The sequence below is a fragment of the Tachypleus tridentatus genome, chromosome 4 (assembly GCF_004210375.1).
Source record: "Tachypleus tridentatus isolate NWPU-2018 chromosome 4, ASM421037v1, whole genome shotgun sequence".
Lineage (NCBI taxonomy): Eukaryota > Metazoa > Arthropoda > Merostomata > Xiphosura > Limulidae > Tachypleus > Tachypleus tridentatus.
Window position 1 is genome coordinate 24211557 of NC_134828.1, and position 27678 is coordinate 24239234.

Consider the following 27678-nt stretch of genomic DNA (forward strand, 5'->3'; position numbering starts at 1 on the left):
GTAATGCTGTGTTAATTGCTTGTGTTTCAACTTGTGTCATAAAAATATTGGCTAGAACTGGTGATACTGGGTTGCCCATGCTTAAGCCATCTGTTTATCTATAGTTGTAATTGTTGAACATGAAGTTTGTCTTCATCGTGGTGAATTCTATGAGAGTTGCTAATTGGTTGCTAAGAGTGTCTACTAATAGGTTAAAATCTCGAATATAGAGTTCTATATGAGTTTGTAGCGTGTTCACGCTAGATCTATAAAATACATTGCAAATAAAATGCTCTATTGGAGCTTTAGAGTTTAATTATTTACACATTAGAAGAGCTTGGTATCGGTCTAAGCACAGGTTCTCCCATTTCCATTTATAGAATACCTTAGTGTTGGCCTGTACTGACGTCATTTTAAGCTAGAGACCACAGAAGAAAGAAAATGGTGCTACCAAATGATTTTTTTAACAAAAGAACAAAACGTTTTATTTTTTTATTGTGAATTATGCCAAGTAAGTTACAAGGCCGGGCCTGGAAGAATGTAAACAAAACTCCTTAACCCAATAACCATCAATGTTATAACAACATGAAGTGATAAAATATGAAAACTTCCAAATGGAGGGAACAAAATGGAGGTGCCAACTTTAAACTAGTCTGAGGTCATGGAGAGGTGAATTTGGTTTGTTATGAAGTTTGCGCGAAGTTACACGAGGGATATCTGTACTAGCTGTCCCTAAGTTAACAGCAAAATACCAGAGAATAGTCAGTTAGTCATCACCACCAACTAACAACTCTTGCGTTACTCTTGTACCACTGAAGAGTGGGATTGACCATGGTTGAAAGAACGAGTATATTTGGTGGGACGGGAATTCGAACTCGCGACCTCTAACCTTTTGGCCATGCCGGGCCCATGATCAGTTAAAGCATTGGAACAGCAGGATGCGTCTCCCAACATAAACTTTCTTAAGTTGAACAGGCTTGATCTGGTAAAATGTGATCTTTGATCATACCCATCTAACAAAACGTTTTTTCAGTGGAGTCTCACAACCCAATCTCAGGTTATTTTAAAATTAATTAAATAGGGCCACATTTACACTGAAATTACTTCGCAATCATTGCGTGTTAATAACAATAAAAGGAGAAAAAATTATTAGAATCACAGATCGGTTAAACACAAATATAAAGGCATCCAATATATTGTATGACGGTTCTTGTTTACAGATTTTTATAGAATAAATAAGGACTTCAGCGTCTAAAACACACAATCATTTATTGAATAAAGTTAAAAATTAAATATTCAATTAAAAACTATACATGTTTCAGTGGAAAAAATACTGCCTCACGCAAAATCGTGTCACCCATTAACACAAAAAAATGTCTTTTTCATCATTTGTTCCTGGAGCCGTTAGGGCATCTTCACATAAAGGATATCTTTCGAATTGAATTAAAATTCCCAGGGTTTCTTCCGGTTTCTGGTAAGCGATACAATTGTTTGATTGTTTTTGAATTTCGCGCAAAGCTACACGAGATCTATCTGCGCTAGTCGTCCCTAATTTAGCAGTGTAAGACTAGAGGGAAGGCAGTTAGTCATCACCACCCACACCCAACTCTCGGGATACTTTTTTACCAATGAATAGTGGGATTGATCGTCATATTATATCGCCCCCACGGCTGAAAGGGCGAGCGAGGTTGGTGTGACGAGGATTCGAATCCACGACCCTCAGATTATGAGTCGAGCGCCCTAACCCCCTGGCCATTCTAGGCCGTGCCGGACCTAGCGGAACATCTTTTTTTTCCATCGAAACTTCCAGATGTAAAAAGCCGTAAAAATACGTTTTATTTTTTTCCTAGTGCAAAACGCTCAGAGAACAAATTTGACATATCAGTAGATACTACCAAAGGTTATGTGATAGCTAAGAAAACATTGAATGGACACTATTTACGGGAAGGACGGAAATGCAGGCAGTTAACTTTTTATTGTTTGTGATTCATCTGATGGCTATAACCTGTTTAAATCACAAGCAGTCGGTTGTTCGTTATAGAAAATAGTAACAGTCAACTTAAGATCTCGAGACTGAGTGCTAAACGGTAATGTTTCCATGGAGATGCACTGTAACAATGGTTTTATTTATGTTCTTTATAATAAACTTTAAATCTCGGACGAATAACTTGCATCAAAACTTTTATCTTCTGGTCTTTGAGTATTGGTTAGGTTACCTTCTGAATGGCGTCCTTCAAATCTGGCTTACTGTTTTAATACGACTGCATCGAAATAGCTTCAAAAGTCTCGATCATTTGGTATGTTACTTTTCTGAATTAATTCTAAATATATCTTCGCAACGTGGATGTTTCTAATCCGCTTTTGGTTTGACCTGGATTACACATGGTACAGTGATGTCATTTCACCAAACATGTACGTAAATCTGTAATTCCACTTTACCGTTTCGTTTTATTTAAATATATAGAGAGCTGTAACAAGAGATGATGAACCGAGCATTTTGGTTTTAATACTTTTATTAGGCCCGGCATGGCCAAGCGTGTTAAGGCGTGCGACTCGTAATTTGAGGGTTGCGGGTTCGCATTCCCGTCGCGCCAAACATGCTCGCCCTTTCAACCGTGGGGGCGTTATAATGTGACGTTCATTCCCCCTATTCGTTGGTAAAAGAGTAGCCCAAGAGTTGGCGGTGGATGATGATGACTAGCTGCCTTACCTCTAGTCCTACACTGCTAAATTAGGGACAGTTAGCGCAGATAGCCCTTGAGTAGCTTTGAGCCAAATTCAAAACAAACAAGACACCACAGACTTCTACTCAGATCAGTAAATCATCTACGTTATTTACTTAGTTAATATTTAATTCTGATGTCACACAACTTGTTATTTCCCACAGTGACTCTCTAAATAACCTGACCTTTTCTTTAATAGCCCACTGAATATTTCCAAATTGTTTTATAGTTGTAATAATCATGCTGTCATAGAAGACGTTTCGTTGAAAATTTAGGACATTAAATCCATTAAATTATACGTATCATTTACTATTGTTATGAAGATAGAATGTATCATTTGATGAAAGAGGGTATACAATGAATGTATCATTTGATAAAAGAGGGTATACAATGTACCATTTTCTAAAAGGGACATACAATGCATCACTTGTTAAAGCGAGACGTACAATGTACCATTCGCTAAAAGGGATATGCAATGCACCATTTGTTGAAAAGGGATATACAATGTCCCATTTATTAAAGAGGAATATACAATGTGTCTTTTAATAAAAAAGGTTATACACAGTTTTCACTTAATAGGAGGGATTGTATTGAAACAAAATGACGACCATAATAATCGACGTTTCTAATACCATCTTTAATATATTTGAATATTAAAAATGACTACTTCACAGTGTTGGCTGAACACTATATGTCGCTGTATATGTGTGTGTTTATAGAGAGAAAAGAACTTTCACTATTTTAATACATTTCTGCTAAGTAAGTGACTTTTCCAGAAAAGCGTATAGGAAAAATTATGAACTTCATCACTCTGATTCTTTTCTCAGAACTCATGGAACTTTTATCTCTGGGGAACCAAAGAGTCCTTTCCTGTTCCGAAAAGGTTTAGTTTATTTTAAATTTCGCACAAAGCTACTCGAGGGCTATGTGCGCTAGCCGTCCCTAATTTAGCAGTGTAAGACTAGAGGGAAGGCAGCTAGTCATCACCACCCACCGCCAACTCTTGGGCTACTCTTTTACCAACAAGTAGTGGGATTGACCGTGGCATTATAACGCCCCCACGGCTGAAAGAACGAGCATGTTTGGTGCGACGGGGTACCGAAAAGGATAGTAGTATAGATATATATAAATATATATACTACTATGTATAGGCCTGGCATGGCCGAGCGCGATAAGGCATGCGCTCGGAATCTGAGGGTCGCGGGTTCGCGCCCGCGTCGCGCCAAACATGCTCGCCCTCCCAGCCGTGGGAGCGTTATAATGTTACGGTCAATCCCACTCTTCGTTGGTAAAAGTGTAGCCCAAGAGTTGGCAGTGGGTGGTGATGACTCTCTAGTCTTACACTACTAAATTAGGGACGGCTAGCACAGATAGCCCTCGAGTAGCTTTGTGCGAATTTCAAAACAAACGAAACTACTATGTATACAGATGTGTTACTTATTTATATATAGCAAAACGACGTGTTACGTTGGACATATAATTGAAATTTAAAAGTAGGTTTGTATAGATCCCGAAGAGTAACAAAAGCGAATCTTTATATTGTTGTCTTATAAAGACAAGCAGGAATCAGTATATAGGTAATCTAGGTAGCTATAGTAATATAACAAGTTTTAATGCTACAAAAGGTCCTGAAACAAGAAATTCAAAACTAGAAAAACTCAGTTTTGTAATTTTAAATAATTCTTGGTTAAATATTCTTATAACATTAATTTTTTTATTACTACAGTTAGTTTGGTTAAGTGTATATTAATCCTTGATTGTCTTTATAAAACTTTAATTCTTTTAAATTGTACTTGTATATATATATATATATAACAAGAGAGAGAGCGGAACAGACAAATAATGTTTTATTTTATTCACTTAAAACTGTAAAACTAGGTTTGCTGCAAACATTTCAGGCTGCACAAACTCAAACAAAAAGTTAAGTACACTTGTCCTTCTTGTGTGTGCTACTTTACAACGTTCTCTATTCATCAGGTTTGTACTTTTTACAACATTTTATATTCATCAGGTGTGTCCTGCTTTAAAACGTTCTTTATTCATCAGGTGTGTACTTCTTTACAACATTCTTTATTCATCATGTGTGTCCTGCTTTACAACGTTCTTTATTCATCATGTGTGTCCTGCTTTACAACGTTCTTTATTCATCAGGTGTGTCCTGCTTTAAAACGTTCTTTATTCATCAGGTGTGTCCTGCTTTAAAACGTTCTTTATTCATCAGGTGTGTCCTGCTTTAAAACGTTCTTTATTCATCAGGTGTGTCCTGCTTTAAAACGTTCTTTATTCATCAGGTGTGTACTTCTTTACAACGTTCTTTATTCATCATGTGTGTTTACAATGTTCTTTATTCATCAGGTGTGTGCTGCTTTACAACGTTCTTTATTCATCAGTGTGTGTTTACAATGTTCTTTATTCATCAGCTGCTTTACAAACGTGTCTTTTATTCTTTATTCATTAGGTATGTACTTCTTTACAACGTTCTTTATTCATCAGGTGTGTGCTGCTTTACAACGTTCTTTATTCATCAGGTATGAACTTCTTTACAACATTCTTTATTCTGCTTTTACATTCACATTCTTTTTATTCATCATGTACAACGTTCTTTATTCATCAGGTGTGTCCTCCTTTACAACGTTCTTTATTCATCAGGTGGGTACTTCTTTACGTTCTTTATTCATCAGGTGTGTCCTGCTTTACAACATTCTTTATTCATTATATTTGTACGTCTTTACAACGTTCTTTATTCATCAGGTGTGTCCTGCTTTACAACATTCTTTATTCATTATATTTGTACGTCTTTACAACGTTCTTTATTCATCAGGTGTGTCCTGCTTTACAACATTCTTTATTCATTATATTTGTACGTCTTTACAACATTCTTTATTCATCAGGTGTGTCCTGCTTTACAACGTTCTTTATTCATCAGGTGTGTACTTGTTTACAACGTTCTTTATTCATTAGGTTTGTACTTCTTTCAAAGGTTTTTATTTATTATCAGTTGTCTGCTTCTTAACAACTTTCTCAAGTGTGAGCATTGCTACAACGTTTATATTTATCGGGTATATTCTTATTAACGTTTTTTATTCATCAGGTCATACTGCTTTACACAACGTTTTTTTCCGTGATGACGAGAAAACCCATTTGTAGAGAAAAATATACATTTAAAAACGGCTGGTATGAGTAGAGAAAACTCTATGTAGAGGAGCGAACAACGTTTCGACTTTCTTCGGTCATCTTCAGGTTCACAAAGAAAGAAAGAGGTAACTGACCGATAGTTGACCACATGTTTGAAGGGGAATGTGTAACTGAGTGTAGGAATGTAGAGGGCGTGCTTAGATATTTGATTATATTTATTAATATAGGTATAAAGATGTTCCTTTGTATTAGTTTATTTTGGGCTTGAGTTGTTGTATAAGTAAGGCTTCTTTAATTTAGCGTTTGTTTATATTTGTTTCTTTATTTAGTATTTGGGTGTTTTCTATGGTTATGTTGTGTTTATTTGACTTGCAGTGTTCGAAAACGTGTGAAGGTGACTTTTTGTGTTCTTTGAATCTGGTTTCCATTTTTGTACTTGTTTCTCCAATATAGAAGTTGTGGCAGTTATCACATTGTGTTTAATAAATAATGTTGGTGTGGTGTTTGTCAGTGTAGTTTTTACATAGTATAAACCTTAGTTTTGCGCCTGGTTTCGAATAAATTTGGTATTAACCGGAATGTTATATTTTGTTACTAGTTTTTCGTGATTTTTTAAATCGTGTGATATATTTACTTTTGTTGGTTGGTTTTGCTTTCTGTCTAGGTGTGTGTGTATAATGTTTTCTACGGTTTGTGGAGAAAACTTATTGATGTTGATGAAGTATTGTTTTATTTTGTCTAATTCATCGTTAATTTTATCTGGTGAGCATAGTTTTATGGTTGTGTTTATTTGGTTTCTTAGTATGTTGAGTTTTTGTTTTGTTTCATGTGATTAGTCCCAAGGAATGTATAGTCCAGTATGGGTGATTTGTTGGTGGATTCCTGTTTTAAATTGTGTGTCGGTTCTTGTAATTTTGAGGTTAAGAAATGATATTTGATTGCTTTCTTCCTGTTCACATGTGAAGTTAATGTTGGGATGTATGGAGTTAATGTGATTGAAAAAATTAAATGTGTGTTCTGTAGATTTGAATCCCGCAATCGTGTCGTCTACATATCTGTACCAGTATAGTGGTGGATGTAATGCTGTGTTAATTGCTTGTGTTTCAACTTGTGTCATAAAAATATTGGCTAGAACTGGTATTACTGAGTTGCCCATGCTTAAGCCATCTGTTTATCTATAGTTGTGATTGTTGAACATGAAGTTTGTCTTCATCGTGGTGAATTCTATGAGAGTTGCTAATTGGTTGCTAAGAGTGTCTATTGATAGGTAAAAATCTCGGATATAGAGTTCTATATGAGTTTGATAGCGTGTTCACGCTAGATCTATAAAATACATTACAAATAAAATGATCTATTGAACTTTATAATATATACAAAAACAAACACTTCCAGTTTCAAACCAGCCAGAGAAAAGAGAAAGTAGAATAAAATACATTCACTAACCTAAATTTTATCTTATTTTCACAAAATAAGTATTATAACTTAAGCCTTACTCTTTTCACAAAATCTACTTTATGGCAGACAGCATAATTATATTTGATAGACTACGCCCTCTGTCTGCTTTTTCACTCATTTTAATTCTGTGTACATTTATTTTGTCTGTGATGCTAAATATATGATACGTTAGTAAATGTATAGTTAATGATCTACAACTAAATAGGCCTATAATGCTATATTCTAAATTAATTGTTAAGTCTTCGTGTAATGTATATGTTAACAATAGAATAACCGGTTTAGCAAATAGACCATATACGGGTTTGTTAGCGAAATAGTTGTTTTATGTACCTTTATGCGAAGGAGTGTGGTATGTGCAGTGCAAATGGCGAACAAACAAGCAAGCAAACAAACAGAGATTTTGAGTTTCATATATAAATGACAACAAATTCGTGGCTGTTTGGACTAACCACTGTAATGATGGATACAAATTAACTTATACGAGTGCTTGAACTGATAAACAAACTTTGTTAATATTCCACCATTAGATTCATATTTGCTGTCCTGCAGCAGTTTACATTGGTAGAAATAGTACTTGTGTATCTCAGAACGGCTGGTATGGGTATTAACACTTCTAATTATAAGGAGAGAACAACATTTCGACCTTCCTATGTCCTCTTCAGGTTAAGAAAGAGAGAGTTTGCAAGTGTACCCCCACACGTACAGCAATAAGTCTACGGATTTACAATGCTAAAATCAGGGGTTTGATTCCCCTCGGTTGGCTCAGGAGATAGATCGATTTGGCTTTGCTGTAAGAAAACACACATTTATCCTCTCTTCTCTATAACCTCTCCTTTCTTTTGGCCCGGCATGGCCAAGTGTGTTAAGGCGTTAATCCGTAATCCGAGGGTCGTGGGTTCGAATCCCCGTCGCACCAAACATGCTCGTCCTTTCAGCCGTGGGTGCGTTATAATGTAACGGTCAATCCCATTATTCGTTGGTAAAAAGAGTAGCCCAAGTCTTACACTGCTAAATTAGGGACGGCTATCGCAGATAGCCCTCGAGTAGTTTTGCGCGAAATTAAAAAAAAACAAATTCAACAGCTTGCAAGTGATTGTTGCCGGAAACATGTCTTAGGGACGAGAGTATAAACGGGTACGGGATTATAGGGGGCGTTGCAGTTGGATGTTAGGTTATTAATTAATAATCCCATACCCATTTACACTCTGATGTAACAGCTCATTCATCAAAGATTCTTTTAATTTCAAATATAGCCTTAATCAACTTAATCATGAAGCCTTAATGGCCAGTTTCGATGGTCTTCACAGAAGACCCAACCACTGAAGCCTGCAAGATAGCCTTAGAACTCTATACTCGTGACCCTAACCCATGGTTCATGAAGACAAACTTCATGTTCAACAACCACAACTGTATACAAACAAATGGTCTAAGCATGGATAACCCAGTATCACCAGTTCTAGCCAATATTTTTATGACACAAGTTGAAAAACAAACAATTAACACAGCATTACATCCACCACTATACTGGTACAGATATGTATACGACACGATTGCGGGATTCAGATCTACAGAACACACATTTAATTTTTTCAATCGCATTAACTTTATACATCTCAACATTAACTTCACATGTGAACAGGAAGAAAGCAATCAAATATCATTTCTTAACCTCAAAATTACAAGTACCGACACACAATTTAAAACAGGAATCCACCAACAAATCACCCATACTGGACTATACATTTCTTGGGACTAATCACATGGAACAAAACAAAAACTCAACATACTAAGAAACCAAATAAACACAGCCATAAAACTATGCTCACCAGATAAAATTAACGATGAATTAGACAAAATAAAACAATACTTCATCAACATCAATAAGTTTTCTCTACAATCCATAGAAAACATTATACGCACACACCTAGACAGAAAGCAAAACCAACCAACAAAAGTAAATATATCTCACGAATCAAAAAATCACGAAACCATATACTACTGCATACCATATATTCCCGACATCAATAAAAAAATAACCAACATTTGGCAAACACTAGCAACAAAATATGACATTCCAGTTGATACCAAATTTATTTAAAAATCAGCCACAAAACTAAGGTCTATACTATGTAAAAACTACACTGACAAACGCCACACCAACATTATTTATAAAATACAATGTGATAACTGCCACGACTTCTATATTGGAGAAACAAGTAGAAAAATGGAAGCCAGATTCAACGGACACAAAAAGTCACCTTCACACGTTTTCGAACACTGCAAGTCAAATAAACACAACATGACCATAGAAAACACCCAAATACTAAATAATGAAATAAATATAAACAGAAGCAAAATTAAAGAAGCCTTACTCATACAACAACTCAAGCCCAAAATAAACCAATGAAAAGGAACACCTTTATACCTATATTAAAAAAAAAATTCAAACATTTAAGCACGCCCTCTACATTTCTACACTCAATTACACAACCCACCTTCAAACATGTGGTCAGCTATCGATTAGTTACCTCTTTCTTTCTTTGTGAACCTGACGACGACCGAAGAAGGTCGAAACGTTGTTGGCTGTTCTACATAGAATTTTCTCAACTCATAACAGCCGTTTTTACATATAAACTTTTTTTAAAAACTATTTTCATCTATACAGTGTGGTCAGTAACTAGATAAAGCTTCCAATATCAATAACATTTCTCGGTAAAATGGCCGTATCATAACAATAACTAGGGGCATTGCTCTATGTCATGATGCTTTATTGGCTGTGATGAACGTTAGGAGTCGCCCAGCAAGGTTTCTGTTTGACTGGCACTCCGAGATCTAAAGTTGTCCAGTTGTTCGCTCCAAGTTTTTGTTATTGTTGTTATCCTCAATGTCTATCACGGAAAATGTCGTAAGGTGGCGTTTTAATCTTCTACTTTGTTCTCTGTGTTGTTCTTTCCTTTTCTTTCCACTCGACAGTTTCTGGATAATACCTCAAATGTTTCCACTGCACTACTTCCTAATAAATGGGATATGTTCAGTTGACTGGAAAACAAATGTCTAATCCACATCGCTTTAACGGTTAGTTGGAGATAAACAACGTTAGAATGATGAGCTGTGTATATTTTATATTTCTTAGAAAGTAAACAGATTCTTAGCTATCGACATTTTGTAGGAACAAAAAAGGCGCCAGGACACATCCTGCACAGCGTAACATGGCACGTTGACCCCACATTAATCGCTGTTCGCGGCACGTTTTGGTCAGTTAGAGTTTTTGAATTAGACGAGACGAGAATATCTTTTGTCCAGTGTGAAAAGTTCGCCCAATCAGTAGAGGCCATTTCTGTAATTGATATTGGATTTATAACTTATTATATGTAATATTACTGTCCATGCACTGTTTCTTTCACGTGGTCACTCCCTGACGTGTATATAAACAGATGCAATTGAGTCATTTTTGATGTTTGAATAAAGCTACAGGAAGGCTATCTGTGTTACCAATCTCTCGTTTTGAAATGGTAGGCTAGAGGAGAACCAACTTTTTCTGGCTAAATGGTGGGATTTGACTGTCACTCTGATGACACTCCTACAACCCCAAAGTGGGGAACGCGATATTTGTTTTTGCACTGACGGGCACGTGATCACTCAGCTCGGCCCTAAATGAAGTAAACCTGTCGTCTTCACTGATGACTAAGACGTACTACACCTCCGATGTATTTATATACATCCCATCACATGCCCCCCTCTAGTAGCTCATCGGTGTGTCTGTGGATCTACGATACTAGAAAACGGGTTTCGATACCCGTTGTGGGCAGAACACAGATAGCCCATTGTGTAACTTTATACTTAACTTCGAAACAGAAACAAGTATCACAAGTGTCATTCATTACCTTCTTGTTTTATTTTACAGCTCACCTACGGGGACACACACCCGATGTATACGGTTGAAAACTACCCAAACTTTTTTCAAATCGTCCCCAGTGAAACTGCCTTCAACCCAGCCAGAGTGTCATTACTCCAGTTCTTTAACTGGTCCCGTGTAGGGACTCTCTACCAAAGCAAACCTCGCTATGCCTTAGTAAGTTAAAGTCTCTTCGCGTTTTCAGAATTTTGGATCTCTAGTGAAAAGGTTCACTTTTGTAATATTGTTAACGTTTGTTGTTGTTGTTGTTTTGTAATTATTAAATACGTTTTCAAACACCTTAAAAGGTATTTTTCCATTTTTATTTCTTAATGAATATTTTGTTAGATTTTGGTTTTATATAAAACAAATGCAGCTAGGAAACAAACTATAATACCAAAGGAATAAAAACAACATAAGATGGGTTATTAAGTCATTATGATTGAGATAAAGAAACAATAGCAGTTAAAGTGATAAACCTCAATGGGAGAAGACAGCCAGAACTGTCCCTAAAATTAGCATTCCAGTCCTCATTATGATGTCTGGATATAAAAATCAAGATATTTTGGCATTGCTATACTAATCTTTACCATTCTCTACAACTACGTGGACTTCATTAATTATCTGTTCAATTACTCTAAAGTTATATATATAACTTTACCATTCTCTACAACTACGTGGACTTCATTAATTATCTGTTCAATTACTCTAAAGATATATATGTATTTGTATGTGGATGTACATTATATTATATCATATATTAGTTTGTTATAACCTAAAACCATGCCGGAACAAAAATAATAAAAAAACGCTGTACTAATTAAAAGATCCCACATTATAACTTGTACCCTGGGATATTTTAAACTAATCCACATTATAACTTGTACCCTGGGATACTTTTAACTGGTCCACATTATAGTGTGTACCCTGGGATATTTTTAACTGGTCCACATTATAGTGTGTACCCTGGGATATTTTTAACTGGTCCAAATTATAGTGTGTACCCTGGGATATTTTTAACTGGTCCACATTATAGTGTGTACCCTGGGATATTTTTAACTAGTCCACATTATAACTTGTACCCTGGGATATTTTTAACTAGTCCACATTATAGTTTGTACCCTGGGATATTTTTAACTAGTCCACATTATAACTTGTACTCTGAGATATTTTTAACTAGTCCACATTATAGTGTGTACCCTGGGATATTTTTAACTAGTCCACATTATAGTTTGTACCCTGAGATATTTTAACTAGTCCACATTATAACTTGTACCCTAGGATATTTTTAACTAGTCCACATTATAACTTGTACCCTGGGATATTTTTAACTAGTCCACATTATAACTTGTACCCTGGGATATTTTTAACTAGTCCACATTATAACTTGTACCCTGGGATAATTTTAACTAGTCCACATTATAAATTGTACCCTGGGATATTTTTAAATAGTGCAGCGTTTTTTTGTTTATTATTTTTTAATTTATTTCTGTTTCGACTTGTTTCTAGGTTATAACAAACTAATATAATTAGTGGTTTGTGTTTGCTGTTTTTAATGCAGTCCTGTCTTTTAATTTTGTTTACTTAACTTTATCACTATTAATTTTCTTTAAAATATTATATTTGCTCAAGTATGTATGTGAACAACCGTTTTAGTTTATATTATACACGCGTATTTATCTTTATATATATATATATATATATTAATTATCCAAACAATAAAAATATAAAAACTCACATAAATTAAAAAGAGTCCTAAGGCAAGGTCTATGATGTAGGATATAAGATGTGCCCGGGGCACGTTGTAGCTTCTGCACTGGTGATTTAACTTCGTTTTTTACGCAAGCCTCCCTTTTGATAACAGTATTGACTTAACTACTGAAATAATGATTTACATATGTATCTATCTATGTATGTGTATGTATATAAGAAAACACTGGAATATTCGATTTTTTCCTTCTATTATTTTTTTTTTCTATTGGTACCATGACTTCAAAGATAAAAGTTTGCTGAGAATTTATAAGAAAAACATACAAATACCGGATTTTAATTAAAGGTAAATAATCTAAAATAAATACAAAAATATAATTAGTTAATATACGCTCCTTTTTAAATTAAGATCTTATATTCCAGTTATATTGTTTATTATTATTATAATAGAAATACAATTTATTTAACCTATAATTATTTACTTTTACTAACGTTTCCTTTTCTGTAAGTCTTATTAATTGTTTTTACGGTTTTACAGTTCTTACTGTAAAATCAGTTTTCCTAAACGCTTCTCTGTGTCTAACAACCATCTTTGATCAAACATGAACATATTTTGACCCGTTATTCTGACAAGACATCATAGCTCAAAATGTGAGTAGGTACAATGTCACGTTTTGCACCCTGGAATTCTACTTAATAAACCTCTAGGTCAAACCCTACCTGCCAAAGTAACTACAAGTTCTGGTCAAGGACTTACTAAAGCCACCAGTTACGATCTTTTGGACGAAAAAATTCTACTTACGTTAATAGTGCCATCACCTGCCAGAAAGTGAAGCGAAAAGTTCCAACCAATGGAAAGGTAAAACAATATTAAAATTTTCCCTGCAAACGAAATAACTCCATTTTCTAAGATCGTCACCCAAGAGACTAGCAAGAACAAATGGTAAAAATATCAAGAAACTCCAGTTTTTCACTCCAGCTTCCTCGAGCTTAAAGATCTCTTCCTGATGTATATTTCTTTGTTTTTCGTAGTTGGTTTTGTTTTTTTTTTCAAAACAAAACAGAGAAACCTATTACACGCGATTTAACCGACCGCTTACAACATATCTCTAATTAACGCAGCACATATAACCACATCTATACATTTTGCAAAATTTATTTAATTAACTGAAGAACTTTAAACACCAAACTGTATCATTCCAGTTACGTCATAAGGAACCTACAAGAGGATTTTGTTCGTTAACAAATGATTTGTTTTGTTACGTATTTACATTACACGTATGGCGTTTGGGGTTGTATTTTTACTCGCCACAGTGAGTCTCTATTTTACAGGATTTAAGAAATACTGATCGTTAACCCTACTAGTTTATTCTTCCGAATTGTTCAAAATACGAGGAGTTTGAATCCTAATCTAATTATGAAGAAAGCATTATCATTCGATTCATTATCTGTCACAGAGTTGCATCGGTTTCTGCGAATTAAAAGACAACTTCAAATACATACGAAGTATAGTTCTGCTCTTCCGATTCACTCTTGTTGAGGGATGCTGATGAGGGGTAATGAATCCAATGATAGGCTTCATATTTATATGTAATACTGCGAGAAACACATCTGACGCTTTACATATAATTCAAATTTTATCGAATTTGTTTGCTTCTTGATTATATTAGTATCACGTTAAACTGTGTCTCCCATGCGTCACTAGGAAACTGATATTTTGTTCAATCTGACTGTTGCGGGTTTTTTCGTGTATTGTATTTCCGGAACTATTTTTTCGATCTATATTAAGAGCACTCTCATTCTTTGGTTTTAATGAATGGCAAATGTAGATATTTTTTGTACGTAGACCAACTAATTGTTTCTGTTTTAGCCGCATAGCAAATTACTGTCGGATCTTGAAGCTGCTAAGATCGAAATAGCTGCTCAGCAAGGATTTGTTGATGAACTGAAGTTAGCAATATCTAAGCTCAAGGTGAGTAAAGCGCCATCCCATAGCTTGAAAATGTACTACTTTAAATATGTAGTGTACTAAAATTAAAATAATTATAAAAGAATAAATTGTACTTGTACGATGGTGGGATAAAAAGAAGGCATTAGGAGGAAGTGTGTGAGTTTAAGATATATCTTGTTATTATGGAAACTATACCTACATCTTAATGTTCCTCAGATAAATCGCTACTGACATAGCGGTAAGCCTGAAGACTTAACACAAAGTTTCGATACACTTGATGGGCAGAGCACAAGTAGACCATTATGCAGACTTGTGCTTAACTACAAACAAACATCTAAGTTAAGTAACGATTGGCATATCTTCATTTTATAAACAATTATTATAATTTTCCAGCTAAAATAATTGTTTCGTTGAAAAATAACATTTTATGCAAATGAAACTTATTTTGTTTGTTCAGTCAAACAAGGACACTTGTCTCTTTGTTTAGAGAGCCAAGTTTACCTGTCTCCTACTTCAGTCAAACGAGAACACTTGTCTCTTTGTTTAGAGAGCCAAGGTTACCTGTCTCCTACTTCAGTCAAACAAGGACACTTGTTTCTTTGTTTAGAGAGCCAAGGTTACCTGTCTCCTACTTCAATGAAACAAGAACACTTGTCTCTTTGTTTAGAGAGCCAAGGTTACCTGTCTCCTACTTCAGTCAAACAAGGACACTTGTTTCTTTGTTTAGAGAGCCAAGGTTACCTGTCTCCTACTTCAATGAAACAAGAACACTTGTCTCTTTGTTTAGAGAGCCAAGGTTACCTGTCTCCTACTTCAGTCAAACAAGAACACTTGTCTCTTTGTTTAGAGAGCCAAGGTTACCTGTCTCCTACTTCAATGAAACAAGGACACTAGACCAATCAACTAGACCACTTGTCTCCTAGTTCAATGTAACAAGGCAAATTATGTTCTAGTTTAGCGAAACACTGCCATTTGTCTCCTAGTTCAATAAAACAAGGCCTCTTATTTCCAAGTTCAATGCCATTTGTCTCCTAGGTCAATAAAACAAGGCCACTTGTCTCCTAATTCAATGGAACATTGCCATTTGTCTCCTAGTTCAATAAAACAAAGTCATTTGTCTTATAGTTCAATGAAACAAGGCCACTTGTCACATTAGTCATTGCCAAGTAAGTGTATGTTCTGTTAGATTGTTTGTTTATATCACATATTTCAGTGTGAAAGTTCTATATCTCATGCTTTTTCTAACATTAGATAAATTACATCTAATTAAGCCCTCAGATAAGGTGTGGTTCTATAAACACAACAGTAATTGTTATCTGTATACACATTAATTTTTCCTACTATGTCTTTAGTAGTCTGATAAAACTGAACTAATGGTTCAGTGGTAGAAACACAAACTTACAGAAACGTCTTCTTTGATTTCTGGTTTGCATTGCTTGCTTCACTATTTAAGGGGCCCGGCATGGCCAGATGGCTTGAGGCGTTCGACTCGTAATCCGAGGGTCGCGGGTTCAGATTCCCATCGCACCTAACATGCTCGCCCTTTCAGCTGTGGGGACGTTATAATGTGACGGTCAATCCCACTATTCGTTGGTAAAAGAGTAGCCCAAGAGTTGGCGGTGAGTGGTGATGACAAGCTGCCTTTCCTCTAGTCTTACACTGCTAAATTAGGGACGGCTAGCGCAGATAGCCCTCGAGTAGCTTTGAACGAAATTAAAAAAAAAAAAACACTTTTCAAGTCAGGCGTCGCATAATCCAATCAACAATCTCTGTTGAACCAACTTTAAAACGCTTTGAAAATTTCAACTGAACTCTTTTATTTGGGCCCGGCATGGCCTAGCGCGTTAAGGCGTGCGTTTCGTAATCTGAGGGTCGCGGGTTCGCGCCCGAGTCGTGCCAAACACGCTCGCCCTCCCAGCCGTGGGGGCGTTGTAATGTGACGGTCAATCCCACTGTTCGTTGGTAAAAGAGTAGCCCAAGAGTTGGCGGTGGGTGGTGATGACTAGCTGCCTTCCCTCTAGTCTTACACTGCTAAATTAGGGACGGCTAGCACAGATAGCTCTCGAGTAGCTTTGTGCGAAATTCAAAAACAAACTCTTTTATTTTGTTAACTGTTTTAATGAAGAGAATTTTCTCTTTTTCTCCGAATATTGAGTTTATTATTATTATGATATAATTTCAGTTGTCGTGTTTTCAGACCTCGTTCGTTATAGATGGGTAAGTCATAAATAGCACAGAGATAACTTACATTGGATACAATATTACCTTGTTCATTATATATAAATCACAAATAGCACAAAGATACCTCACACTGGATACAATATTATCTCGTTTGTTATGGTTTTGTTTTTGTTTGTTTGTTTTTGAATTTCGCGCAAAGCTACACGAGGGTTATCTGCGCTAGCCGTCCCTAATTTAGCAGTGTAAGACTAGAGGGAAGGCAACTAATCATCGCAACCTACCGCCAACTCTGGTGACCAACTCTTGTGACTACTCTTTTACCAACGAATAGTGGAATTAACCGCACATTATAACGTCCCCACGGTTGAAAGGGCGAGCATGTTTGGTGAGACGGGGATTCGAATCCGCGATCTTTATATTGCGAGTCGAGTGCCTTATCCAACTGGCCCTGGCGTTTTTTGTGATATATTCAATAAGTTCTTATTTTCAGATATACGTTAATATAAAACGATGTTTAAAATAAACTTTTTATACCAATTTCGGCTTTTTATTTGGTTTATTTATATTTATTAATATACATAGAAATAAATAGTCATAATTTTATAGAGTATTCCACAAATAAATGGATTAAACTATGTTAAAATTTTATTAATATGTACATATTATATGCGACAAAAAAGAATAAAACAGATGTATCTACCGTAAAAGAAAGAACTTTAACTTGATAATTTTTAGCGCAGGAGTTACTACTGTTAAAAAGTATGTTATTTTGATAGCCCATATTTCGTCACTTGTCACATCAAATTAACATGTTTTGTTTTTATCCCACTTTTTACGTTCTTTCCCATCTCCTTCTAATCATTTTGAAAATTTTCAGGATAAAATTTTTGTCAGAGAAAATAATTAGTTAGAATTTGAATTATTACGTCATTCGGACTGTGAATTTTTAGTGTGTTTTTTTTTAATATCAAAGTGTTCTTATTATAGTAGCTAAACAATTTTATCCAGAGAAGAGGGTTACGTTTATATTTCTTCACCTGAAGAAATGCGTGATTAAAAGAGATGTTTCATTAATTTTTAACACAAATAATTGTAGTTTACTCTTATGCCACAGGGGGCAGAAAGTGATCTTTTGACGAATATATTTCAATTGCTTCTATTTGATGTGCATTTCTTTGTCATTTGCTAAACGCTGTTGATATTGAAAGTAAAAAAAAAAAATCTTTCTTTTGTTCACATACAAAATAACACGTTTTATACTTCATGTTTCTCAGATACAAAATAACACGTTTTATACTTCATGTTTCTCAGATACAAAATAACACGTTTTATACTTCATGTTTCTCAGATACAAAATAACACGTTTTATACTTCATGTTTCTCAGATAAAAAGTAACACGTTTTATACTTCATGTTTTTCAGATACAAAGTAACACGTTTCTACTTTTTGTTTCTCAGATAAAAAGTAACACGTTTTATACTTCATGTTTTTCAGATACAAAATAACACGTTTTATACTTCATGTTTCTCAGATACAAAATAACACGTCTTATACTTCATGTTTCTCAGATACAAAATAACACGTCTTATACTTCATCTTTTTCAGATACAAAATAACACGTCTTATACTTCATGTTTTTCAGATACAAAATAACACGTTTTATACTTCATGTTTCTCAGATACAAAATAACACGTTTTATACTTCATGTTTCTCAGATACAAAATAACACGTTTTATACTTCATGTTTCTCAGATACAAAATAACACGTCTTATACTTCATGTTTCTCAGATACAAAATAACACGTCTTATACTTCATGTTTCTCAGATACAAAATAACACGTCTTATACTTCATGTTTCTCAGATACAAAATAACACGTCTTATACTTCATCTTTCTCAGATACAAAATAACACGTTTTATACTTCATGTTTCTCAGATACAAAATAACACGTCTTATACTTCATGTTTCTCAGATACAAAATAACGTCTTATACTTCATGTTTTTCAGATACAAAATAACACGTTTTATACTTCATGTTTCTCAGATACAAAATAACACGTTTTATACTTCATGTTTCTCAGATATAAAATAACACGTTTTATACTTCATGTTTCTCAGATACAAAATAACAAGTTTTATACTTCATGTTTCTCAGATACAAAATAACAAGTTTTATACTTCATGTTTTTCAGATACAAAATAACACGTCTTATACTTCATGTTTTTCAGATACAAAATAACACGTCTTATACTTCATGTTTTTCAGATACAAAATAACACGTTTTATACTTCATGTTTCTCAGATACAAAGTAACACGTTTTATACTTCATGTTTCTCAGATACAAAGTAACACGTTTTATACTTCATGTTTTTCAGATACAAAATAACACGTTTTATACTTCATGTTTCTCAGATACAAAATAACACGTCTTATACTTCATGTTTCTCAGATACAAAATAACACGTCTTATACTTCATGTTTCTCAGATACAAAATAACACGTCTTATACTTCATCTTTTTCAGATACAAAATAACACGTCTTATACTTCATGTTTTTCAGATACAAAATAACACGTTTTATACTTCATGTTTCTCAGATACAAAATAACACGTTTTATACTTCATGTTTCTCAGATACAAAATAACACGTCTTATACTTCATGTTTCTCAGATACAAAATAACACGTTTTATACTTCATGTTTCTCAGATACAAAATAACACGTTTTATACTTCATGTTTCTCAGATACAAAATAACACGTCTTATACTTCATGTTTTTCAGATACAAAATAACACGTTTTATACTTCATGTTTTTCAGATACAAAATAACACGTTTTATACTTCATGTTTCTCAGATACAAAATAACACGTTTTATACTTCATGTTTCTCAGATACAAAATAACAAGTTTTATACTTCATGTTTTTCAGATACAAAATAACACGTTTTATACTTCATGTTTTTCAGATACAAAATAACACGTTTTATACTTCATGTTTATCAGATACAAAATAACACGTTTTATACTTCATGTTTCTCAGATACAAAATAACACGTTTTATACTTCATGTTTTTCAGATACAAAATAACAAGTTTTATACTTAATTTCAGGAAAAAGATGTCCGTATTATTCTTGGTAATTTCGATGAACACTGGGCGAGAAACGTCTTCTGTGAAGTAAGTTATATGAATGTTAATAACATTTCAAAATGAGAGTCAGGTTTAAAAGCAAGTTCTATGACGCATTGTAACAAACACCTGTTGCAGAATAAGTTCGTTTTCTGATAATCAGTTGGTAAAGTCGTAAGAACACAATATTACACACACGCGTTTATCAATACTTTGATATTTTGTTCAACTCTACTTGGACCAGCTCATCAACTGCATCCCCATAGGTGTGGGGAACGTTTTGACCGAAACATTGAACACGTACTTTTTACCTTCTTGTGCTTTTAAAAGTTACTTCGTATTTTTCAGTTATGTATAAAATGGTTTGAATCTCGCGCTATCTACGCCAGTCGCCCCTAATTTAGCAATGTAAGACCAGAGGGAAGGCAGCTAGTCATCACCATCCACCGAATCTTTTATCGACGAAGTGACCATAACATTGTTACGCCTCCACGACTGAAAGAGCGAACATATTTGGTGTGACGGGGATTCGAACCCGCGACGCTCAGATTACGAGTTGCGTATCTTAACTACCTGGTCGTGCCGGGCCAAAATAATTTGGACAATTAACAAAAATAATTCGTCAAAATGTTTAGTAACCTAAAAACTGGAAAAGAAAATCAATTTTCCATATAAAAATAATTAATGTAATCCACCTCTCTTTAGAAACGCTGTTTCATCTGGACTCTTACAAAATATCCAGCTTTATACCATAAGTAAATATTAAACCTGATAAACCATTACATTTGACGTCTGCTTGACACACACACACACAAACCTGTTTTTAAAAAGGGTATGTATTCAAACATCGGAACAACAGTTATGAACGAATATTTATAAAGAAATACCCGGATGTGTGTAGCTAAATGTTAGCCAAGGTGCGAGATTAGAATGTCAAAAAACGACAGCCCATATTCCAGTTTTAGGATTAGGGTTGAAGTCCAGCTAAGCTGTGTTAACAATATATCTCAGTACGGCTGAAGATGACCTGAGAAAGTCGATACATTGTTCACTGCTTTATTAGTACCCGTACCAGCCTCTCTGAGATACATTTTTAATTCGAGTGGGTTTCTCGTCATCACAGTGTTAACAATGTTGAAACAACACGATATTATGTGTACAGAAACCCAGTATACAAATCATGCGATACTAAAATACTAGTAAAGAAGTCACAAGTTAGTCTGTTGTTTGTTATTGTTGTTGTTGTTTTTAATACTAGTGAATGGCTACTTCCAAGTGTGGTTATAGTATATTTCTATATCCACTGTATAATACGGTTAAATTTGCATGTTTTTTTGGCAGTGGCGTTTTGGAATAAATATTTCTTTCCGAAATAAAAAATGGAAACATTTTTCTATACACATCTAACCAGCTCTTGTTTAAAACATAACCAATAATTTTGTGTGTATGTTAAAACAACTCGTTATGTTTTTAATAGGACCGTTCAACTACAGGAGTCTAGGGGTGAAAGCTTTATTCGGATGTATTCTTTAACTAATGCTTTAAAACATTTCGTTCAATATATATTAGAATGGTGTGAAGTTTACCAAGAAACTTTACAGTAGATAGATAAACTTAACGTAATTCCATACACAATTAAAGTCATAGAATGTATAACGTTAAAAATCGAGTTTTGATACTCGCCATGGGCAAAACATAGATAATTCATTGAGTATCTTTGTCCTTAGCAAAGTTGTAATTATATAGTTACATACAACAATTGTATTGTGTTACATATAGATTGTTCCGTTTTTTACGTTATGGCTATGCTGTCAATAATAAAATACCTAAAAGTTTAATGATAAAGTTTAGATTCAGGCTTACGTTAGGAATTACAAAACGTATATTATTTCCATATCAGTGCACAGATAGCCAAGTTACTTTACGCCATAAAACGCCAAACCAACCAACCGTAAACAAGTATTATATATTATTTTGTAAACGTTTCTTTCATGCTACACTCGTCCAATAATTTTGTGATCTGACAATAAATTACATAAAGACGTTACGCTTACGATTTAATGTTTTTGTTTCGTAGTACACTCTCGCTTCGAATATAAAAGGGAAAATCATACAACAGAAGACATAAATTTAATATCTTTTATTTTTTAGGCTTACAAATTAGGTATGTACGGAAGGAAATACCAGTGGATCATTGTAGGAATGTATGATTATGGTTGGTGGATGAAACACTTAGACAATCTGACCTGTAACCAATCACAGCTCAGGGAAGCCATGGAAGGTTACTTTGCTGTAGATATCTTATCTCTTAGTTCAACGGAAGACATTACCGTGTCAGGTCTGGTAAGTAATGTGGTTTAACCAATATACGTAGGAAACACAGAAGATAAAGGGAATAGCAAGTGACGTAGTGTAGCTAATATAGTTGGAAAATATGAAAAATAAAGAAACGGTTTGTTTTGAATTTCGCTCAAAGCTACACGAGGGTTACCTGCGCTAGCTATCTCTAATTTAGCCGTATAAAACTAGAGGGAAAGCAGCTAGTTATCACCACCCACCACCAACTCTTGGGATACTCTTTTACCAACGAATAGTGGGGGAATTTACTGTCACATTTTAACACCCCTACGGCTGAAAGGGTGAGCATGTTTGGTGTGAGGGGGATTTGAACCCTCGACCCTCAGAGTTCGAGTCGAGTGCCTTAACCGGTTAACCTGGCCATGCGGGACCAAAGAAAATGGTAATATAGTTTAAACAATATAGTTGGGAAACATGAAAGGTAAAGGATATGGTAGGTAATTATGGTTTAAATAATATACTTGAGAAACGTGAAAGATAAAGGGGAAAAAAAATGAAAACCAAACCTAGAGTTTATAACAATTTATCCATTACTTTTTTCCAATGAAAATATACATCTTTATTTTGAAGTTTGTTAAAGTATACTTACATACAGACAAGTATAATAGGACAATAAATATTTCTATTTGTCTATTTAGCTCTTTATATTTTTAATAGGTTAAAGTGAGATAATAACTGTCATTTATCTTTTCGTACCTTATCAAATTTAAACTTACGCTATATACAGTTTTTTATCTGGGTTAAAGTTTTTCTCTTTCTCAGTTCTTCAATAGAAATGAAGAATCGTACCTCTGACTACTTTGTTAAAGTTCAATGGTTATTAACATATATGCTTTGCCTGCCATTAAACTCTAAGCTCTGTTATCAACTTGTTGTCCATTTACAAAGTTAATTCGATGTTCAGCCCTTTCCGGCCCGGCATGGCCAAGTGTGTTAAGGCGTTCGACCTGTAATTCGAGGGTCGCGGGTTCGAATCCCGGTCGCACCAAACATGCTCGCCCTTTCAGTCGTGGGGGCGTTATAATATGACGGCCAATCCCACTCTTCGTTGTTGAAAGAGTAGCCTAAGAGTTGGCCATGGGTGGTGATGATTAGCTGCCTTTCCTCTGGTCTTACACTGCTAAATTAGGGACGGCTAGCACAGATAGCCCTCGAGTAGCTTTGTGCGAAATTCAAAACAAAATAATCAACCCTTTCCAAAACCGAGTTTCACTACTGGAAATAATTATGAAAATGGCCAAGGAAAGGGTATTAATAGTTAATATCACGTGGATGACGACCTCTTTATCACATAAAAATGAACTCACTAGAGTACAGTCACATTTTGATAGTTTGTCATCCAACCAGTAGTAAAGCACCACCACACCAGTGTAACTCTTATTAACATACAGACAGTCATATACAATACCCAGTAGTAGTATGTGTGTCAGTCATGACTCTCAGAAAAGTAGGGGCCAAAGTGAAGTAATCAGTGTCGGCTGAAAAATTACAGCAAAACTCCATTTTTCAGGGGCTGTGTGCAGGATACGTGTAGCTGATAAGGGGTCGAATTAATCCAAACATCAAACATAATATTAAGTAATTCAGAGAAGGTCGTATACGAGATGAGAGATTGTCGAGTACAACATAATATTAAGTAATTCAGAGAAGGTCGTATACGAGATGAGAGATTGTCGAGTACAACATAATATTAAGTAATTCAGAGAAGGTCGTATACGAGATGAGAGATTGTCAGACAACATAATATTAAGTAATTCAGAGAAGGTCGTATACGAGATGAGAGATTGTCGAGTACAACATAATATTTAAGTAATTCAGAGAAGGTCGTATACGAGGTGAGAGATTGTCGAGTACAACATAATATTAAGTAATTCAGAGAAAGGTTGTATACGAGATGAGAGATTGTCGAGTACAACATAATATTAAGTAATTCAGAGAAGGTTGTATACGAGATGAGAGATTGTCGAGTACAACATAATATTAAGTAATTCAGAGAAGGTTGTATACGAGATGAGAGATTGTCGAGTACAACATAATATTAAGTAATTCAGAGAAGGTTGTATACGAGATGAGAGATTGTCGAGTACAACATAATATTAAGTAATTCAGAGAAGGTCGTATACGAGATGAGAGATTGTCGAGTACAACATAATATTAAGTAATTCAGAGAAGGTCGTATACGAGATGAGAGATTGTCGAGTACAACATAATATTAAGTAATTCAGAGAAGGTCGTATACGAGATGAGAGATTGTCGAGTACAACATAATATTAAGTAATTCAGAGAAGGTCGTATACGAGATGAGAGATTGTCGAGTACAACATAATATTAAGTAATTCAGAGAAGGTCGTATACGAGATGAGAGATTGTCGAGTACAACATAATATTAAGTAATTCAGAGAAGGTTGTATACGAGATGAGAGATTGTCGAGTACAACATAATATTAAGTAATTCAGAGAAGGTTGTATACGAGATGAGAGATTGTCGAGTACAAATGTTGTTGATACCCTTGCTGTGAATATAGGGTTAAACGCTAGCTACCTCGAGAACAGTAAGATTAGTATAAGCTGGCTTCGATTAACGTGTTGCTTCTTGAAAGGTTTGGTTTTTGAATTTTGCGCAAAGCTCCTCAAGGGCTATCTGCGCTAACCGTCCTTAAATTAGTAGTGTAAGACTAGATGGAAGGCAGCTAATCACCACCACTCACCGCCAACTCTTGGGACTACTCTTTTACCAACGAATAGTGGGATTGACCGTCACATTATAACGCCCCCATGGCTGAAAGGGCGAGCATATTTGTTGTGACGAGTATTCATATATTGATAAACTGCATGGCAACATGACAATAAACCGTAACCCTATGAGTACACTTAAAGAACCACGTACAAAATACGAGTGTGTCGTTTATCTAGCACACTTTATTTATTTATTAAACTCGCCAGTCAGTTACTATTTGTTCATTGTTAGTGACTGTAGAATCTGTAGCTTGTGGTTTCAATAATTGTTTCCAATACTACATACAAAACTATTCAGAGCTAAACTTTGTTATTAACTCGTGATAGTTTGCAGAAATACAATATTAACCCTCGTTGTCATGTGTATATACTCGCATCACACTCTTTTATTGATTTTATATATACGTTTTTTCCTTGACGTGGATAGGAACTCTAATTTTTTTTAGCCACGCTAAGCTATATATACTCTTTTTTTAAAGTGTTTAAAGTGCCTCGTGGAATCTTAAGTGCACTTACTTTTGCCTTAACACGTCAGTTCTTAAATTCCATGAAATCTGTATCTCGCCAGACTTCAGCGGAGTACTATGCTCAGTACAAACAACACTACAACGGAAGCAACAACCGTTTCCATGGTTACGCGTACGATGGGATCTGGGTGATAGCTCTGGCAATTCAAATGGTGAAACGGAAACTCCTGGCTAGCGGAAGTCCTAGGACGTTGGAAATGTTCGAGTATAGTGACCCTTTCTGGGGAACCCTTTTCCGAGAGGCCTTCAACAAAACTTCATTTATTGGAGTGACGGTAGGCGTCACCTTTTTGTCAAACGTTTTCGTAAATTTGATTTTTAGAATGTTGCGATCAAATCATATCATACTCACGATAGCTAACACTACATTAACGTTTTTTAAAATAATAGCATACGTCACTGTAGCCTACCATCATTGAAAAAAAAAAAGAACCACTCATTCTGTGTTACAAGTCAACAGAATACTTCAAATTGTTATCGTCACTTTGTATAGTGTAGAATAACACGATAGTTTCAAGTTTTAAACTATATTGTTCATCCTTAGTTTGGATTTGATGACGATAAATATTTGTTAAACGTTAATAGATTTTCCTGTTTCTCTGCAGGGGTCAGTTAGCTTCTTCAGAAATGAACGGAGAGGCCTTGTCCTACTCAAACAATATCAAAGTAAGTTTTATTTTATCATCACTTTTTATCAGAGATTTCTACATTCTTCTCTTTTTGCGTTTTCTTTTGTTTCGTTACTTATAAAACTTAGAACTTCTAGATCTCAACGAATGTGTTTACATAAATTTTTATTGAGACAATTTAAATAAGTTGTGATTTTAAATTAATATTTCATTAGCATTGTATTTAATTTTATCCATCAGATGGCGCTGAGGTGAAAATTGGTGAATACGATTCTATTTCGAACAGGCTGAAGCTTTACAAGGATGCGAAAATAATTTGGAATGGTAATCTGTTTAAACTACGTAACATTTAAAATTCGCTCTTATAGTCATTTTACTGAATATGAGTCTCTAATATCTCTAAAGTCGTATGTGAGCAATTGGTAAAGTTTAAATTAAGTTGAATGTGGCTGTTTCGCTCTAATTCGAGACATAATTCAGAGACGACATTAAGCGCCTTTCTCATTTGACAAATTGGAGGTAATATATAGTTTATGATTGACTTATGATAATTAATTTGCGTTTTTTAACAAGGTTTATATAAAATTAATTTTAAATAAACTTGCCTTCATCCACTATCTTAAAATAATTTTTATGTTGTCATAAGTAATTATTGCAATAGTCTCTCACTTAAATAGTGAAACAAATATTTTCAAGTATCTTGAAAACTAACTAGCCTACATTTTGGCAGCCATATGAATTTACAACTTGAGGATTTTAGTGTCAAAATATAGTTTGGTAACAATGATTTTTAAAATCAGTTGGTTCAGGTCAGACTAGAGAAAGTTGTTAAACCTTTAATAAAAAAAAGTACCTCTTGAGACCTTGTAGTAAATGAACGCTGAGATTACTCTTTAATATGGTCCTCAGAGATTACTTATTTAGTGTGGTCCTCAGAGATAACCTATTTGGTGTGGTCTCTGAAAGTATTTATTTAATGTAGTCTTTGAGATTACTATATAGTGTAATCTGTCAGATTGGCATATACTCTGATCTGTGATATTACCATCTATTGTTGTTTTAGAGATTAACACCTAGTGCGATCATATTATCATCTAGTGGTATGTGATATTATTGTCTATTTTTTTTTCTGAGATTACCGTTTAGTGTATTCTTTGAGGTTATTATCTTGTGTTGTCCTGAGAGATCAACACATAGTGTAGTCTGAGATTATTATTTAATGTTGTCCTCAGAAATTAGGATGTATTAGGTTGTCCAGAAATAA

The 27678-nt window shown here is 34.7% G+C and overlaps 1 protein-coding gene across 3 annotated transcripts in view; it reads left to right on the forward strand.

The window, feature by feature from the left end:
* The window catches only part of LOC143248688 (gamma-aminobutyric acid type B receptor subunit 2-like), a 144161-nt gene that overhangs the window by 89968 nt on the left and 26515 nt on the right, over window positions 1-27678 (forward strand). For all 3 annotated transcript variants that reach the window (XM_076497298.1, XM_076497299.1, XM_076497300.1), the window contains 7 exons: window positions 11197-11364; window positions 14768-14869; window positions 20147-20212; window positions 22316-22507; window positions 25827-26060; window positions 26391-26451; window positions 26655-26738. In XM_076497298.1, coding sequence (XP_076353413.1) covers window positions 11197-11364; window positions 14768-14869; window positions 20147-20212; window positions 22316-22507; window positions 25827-26060; window positions 26391-26451; window positions 26655-26738 — 907 coding nt within the window. The remainder of the gene's footprint in view (window positions 1-11196; window positions 11365-14767; window positions 14870-20146; window positions 20213-22315; window positions 22508-25826; window positions 26061-26390; window positions 26452-26654; window positions 26739-27678) is intronic.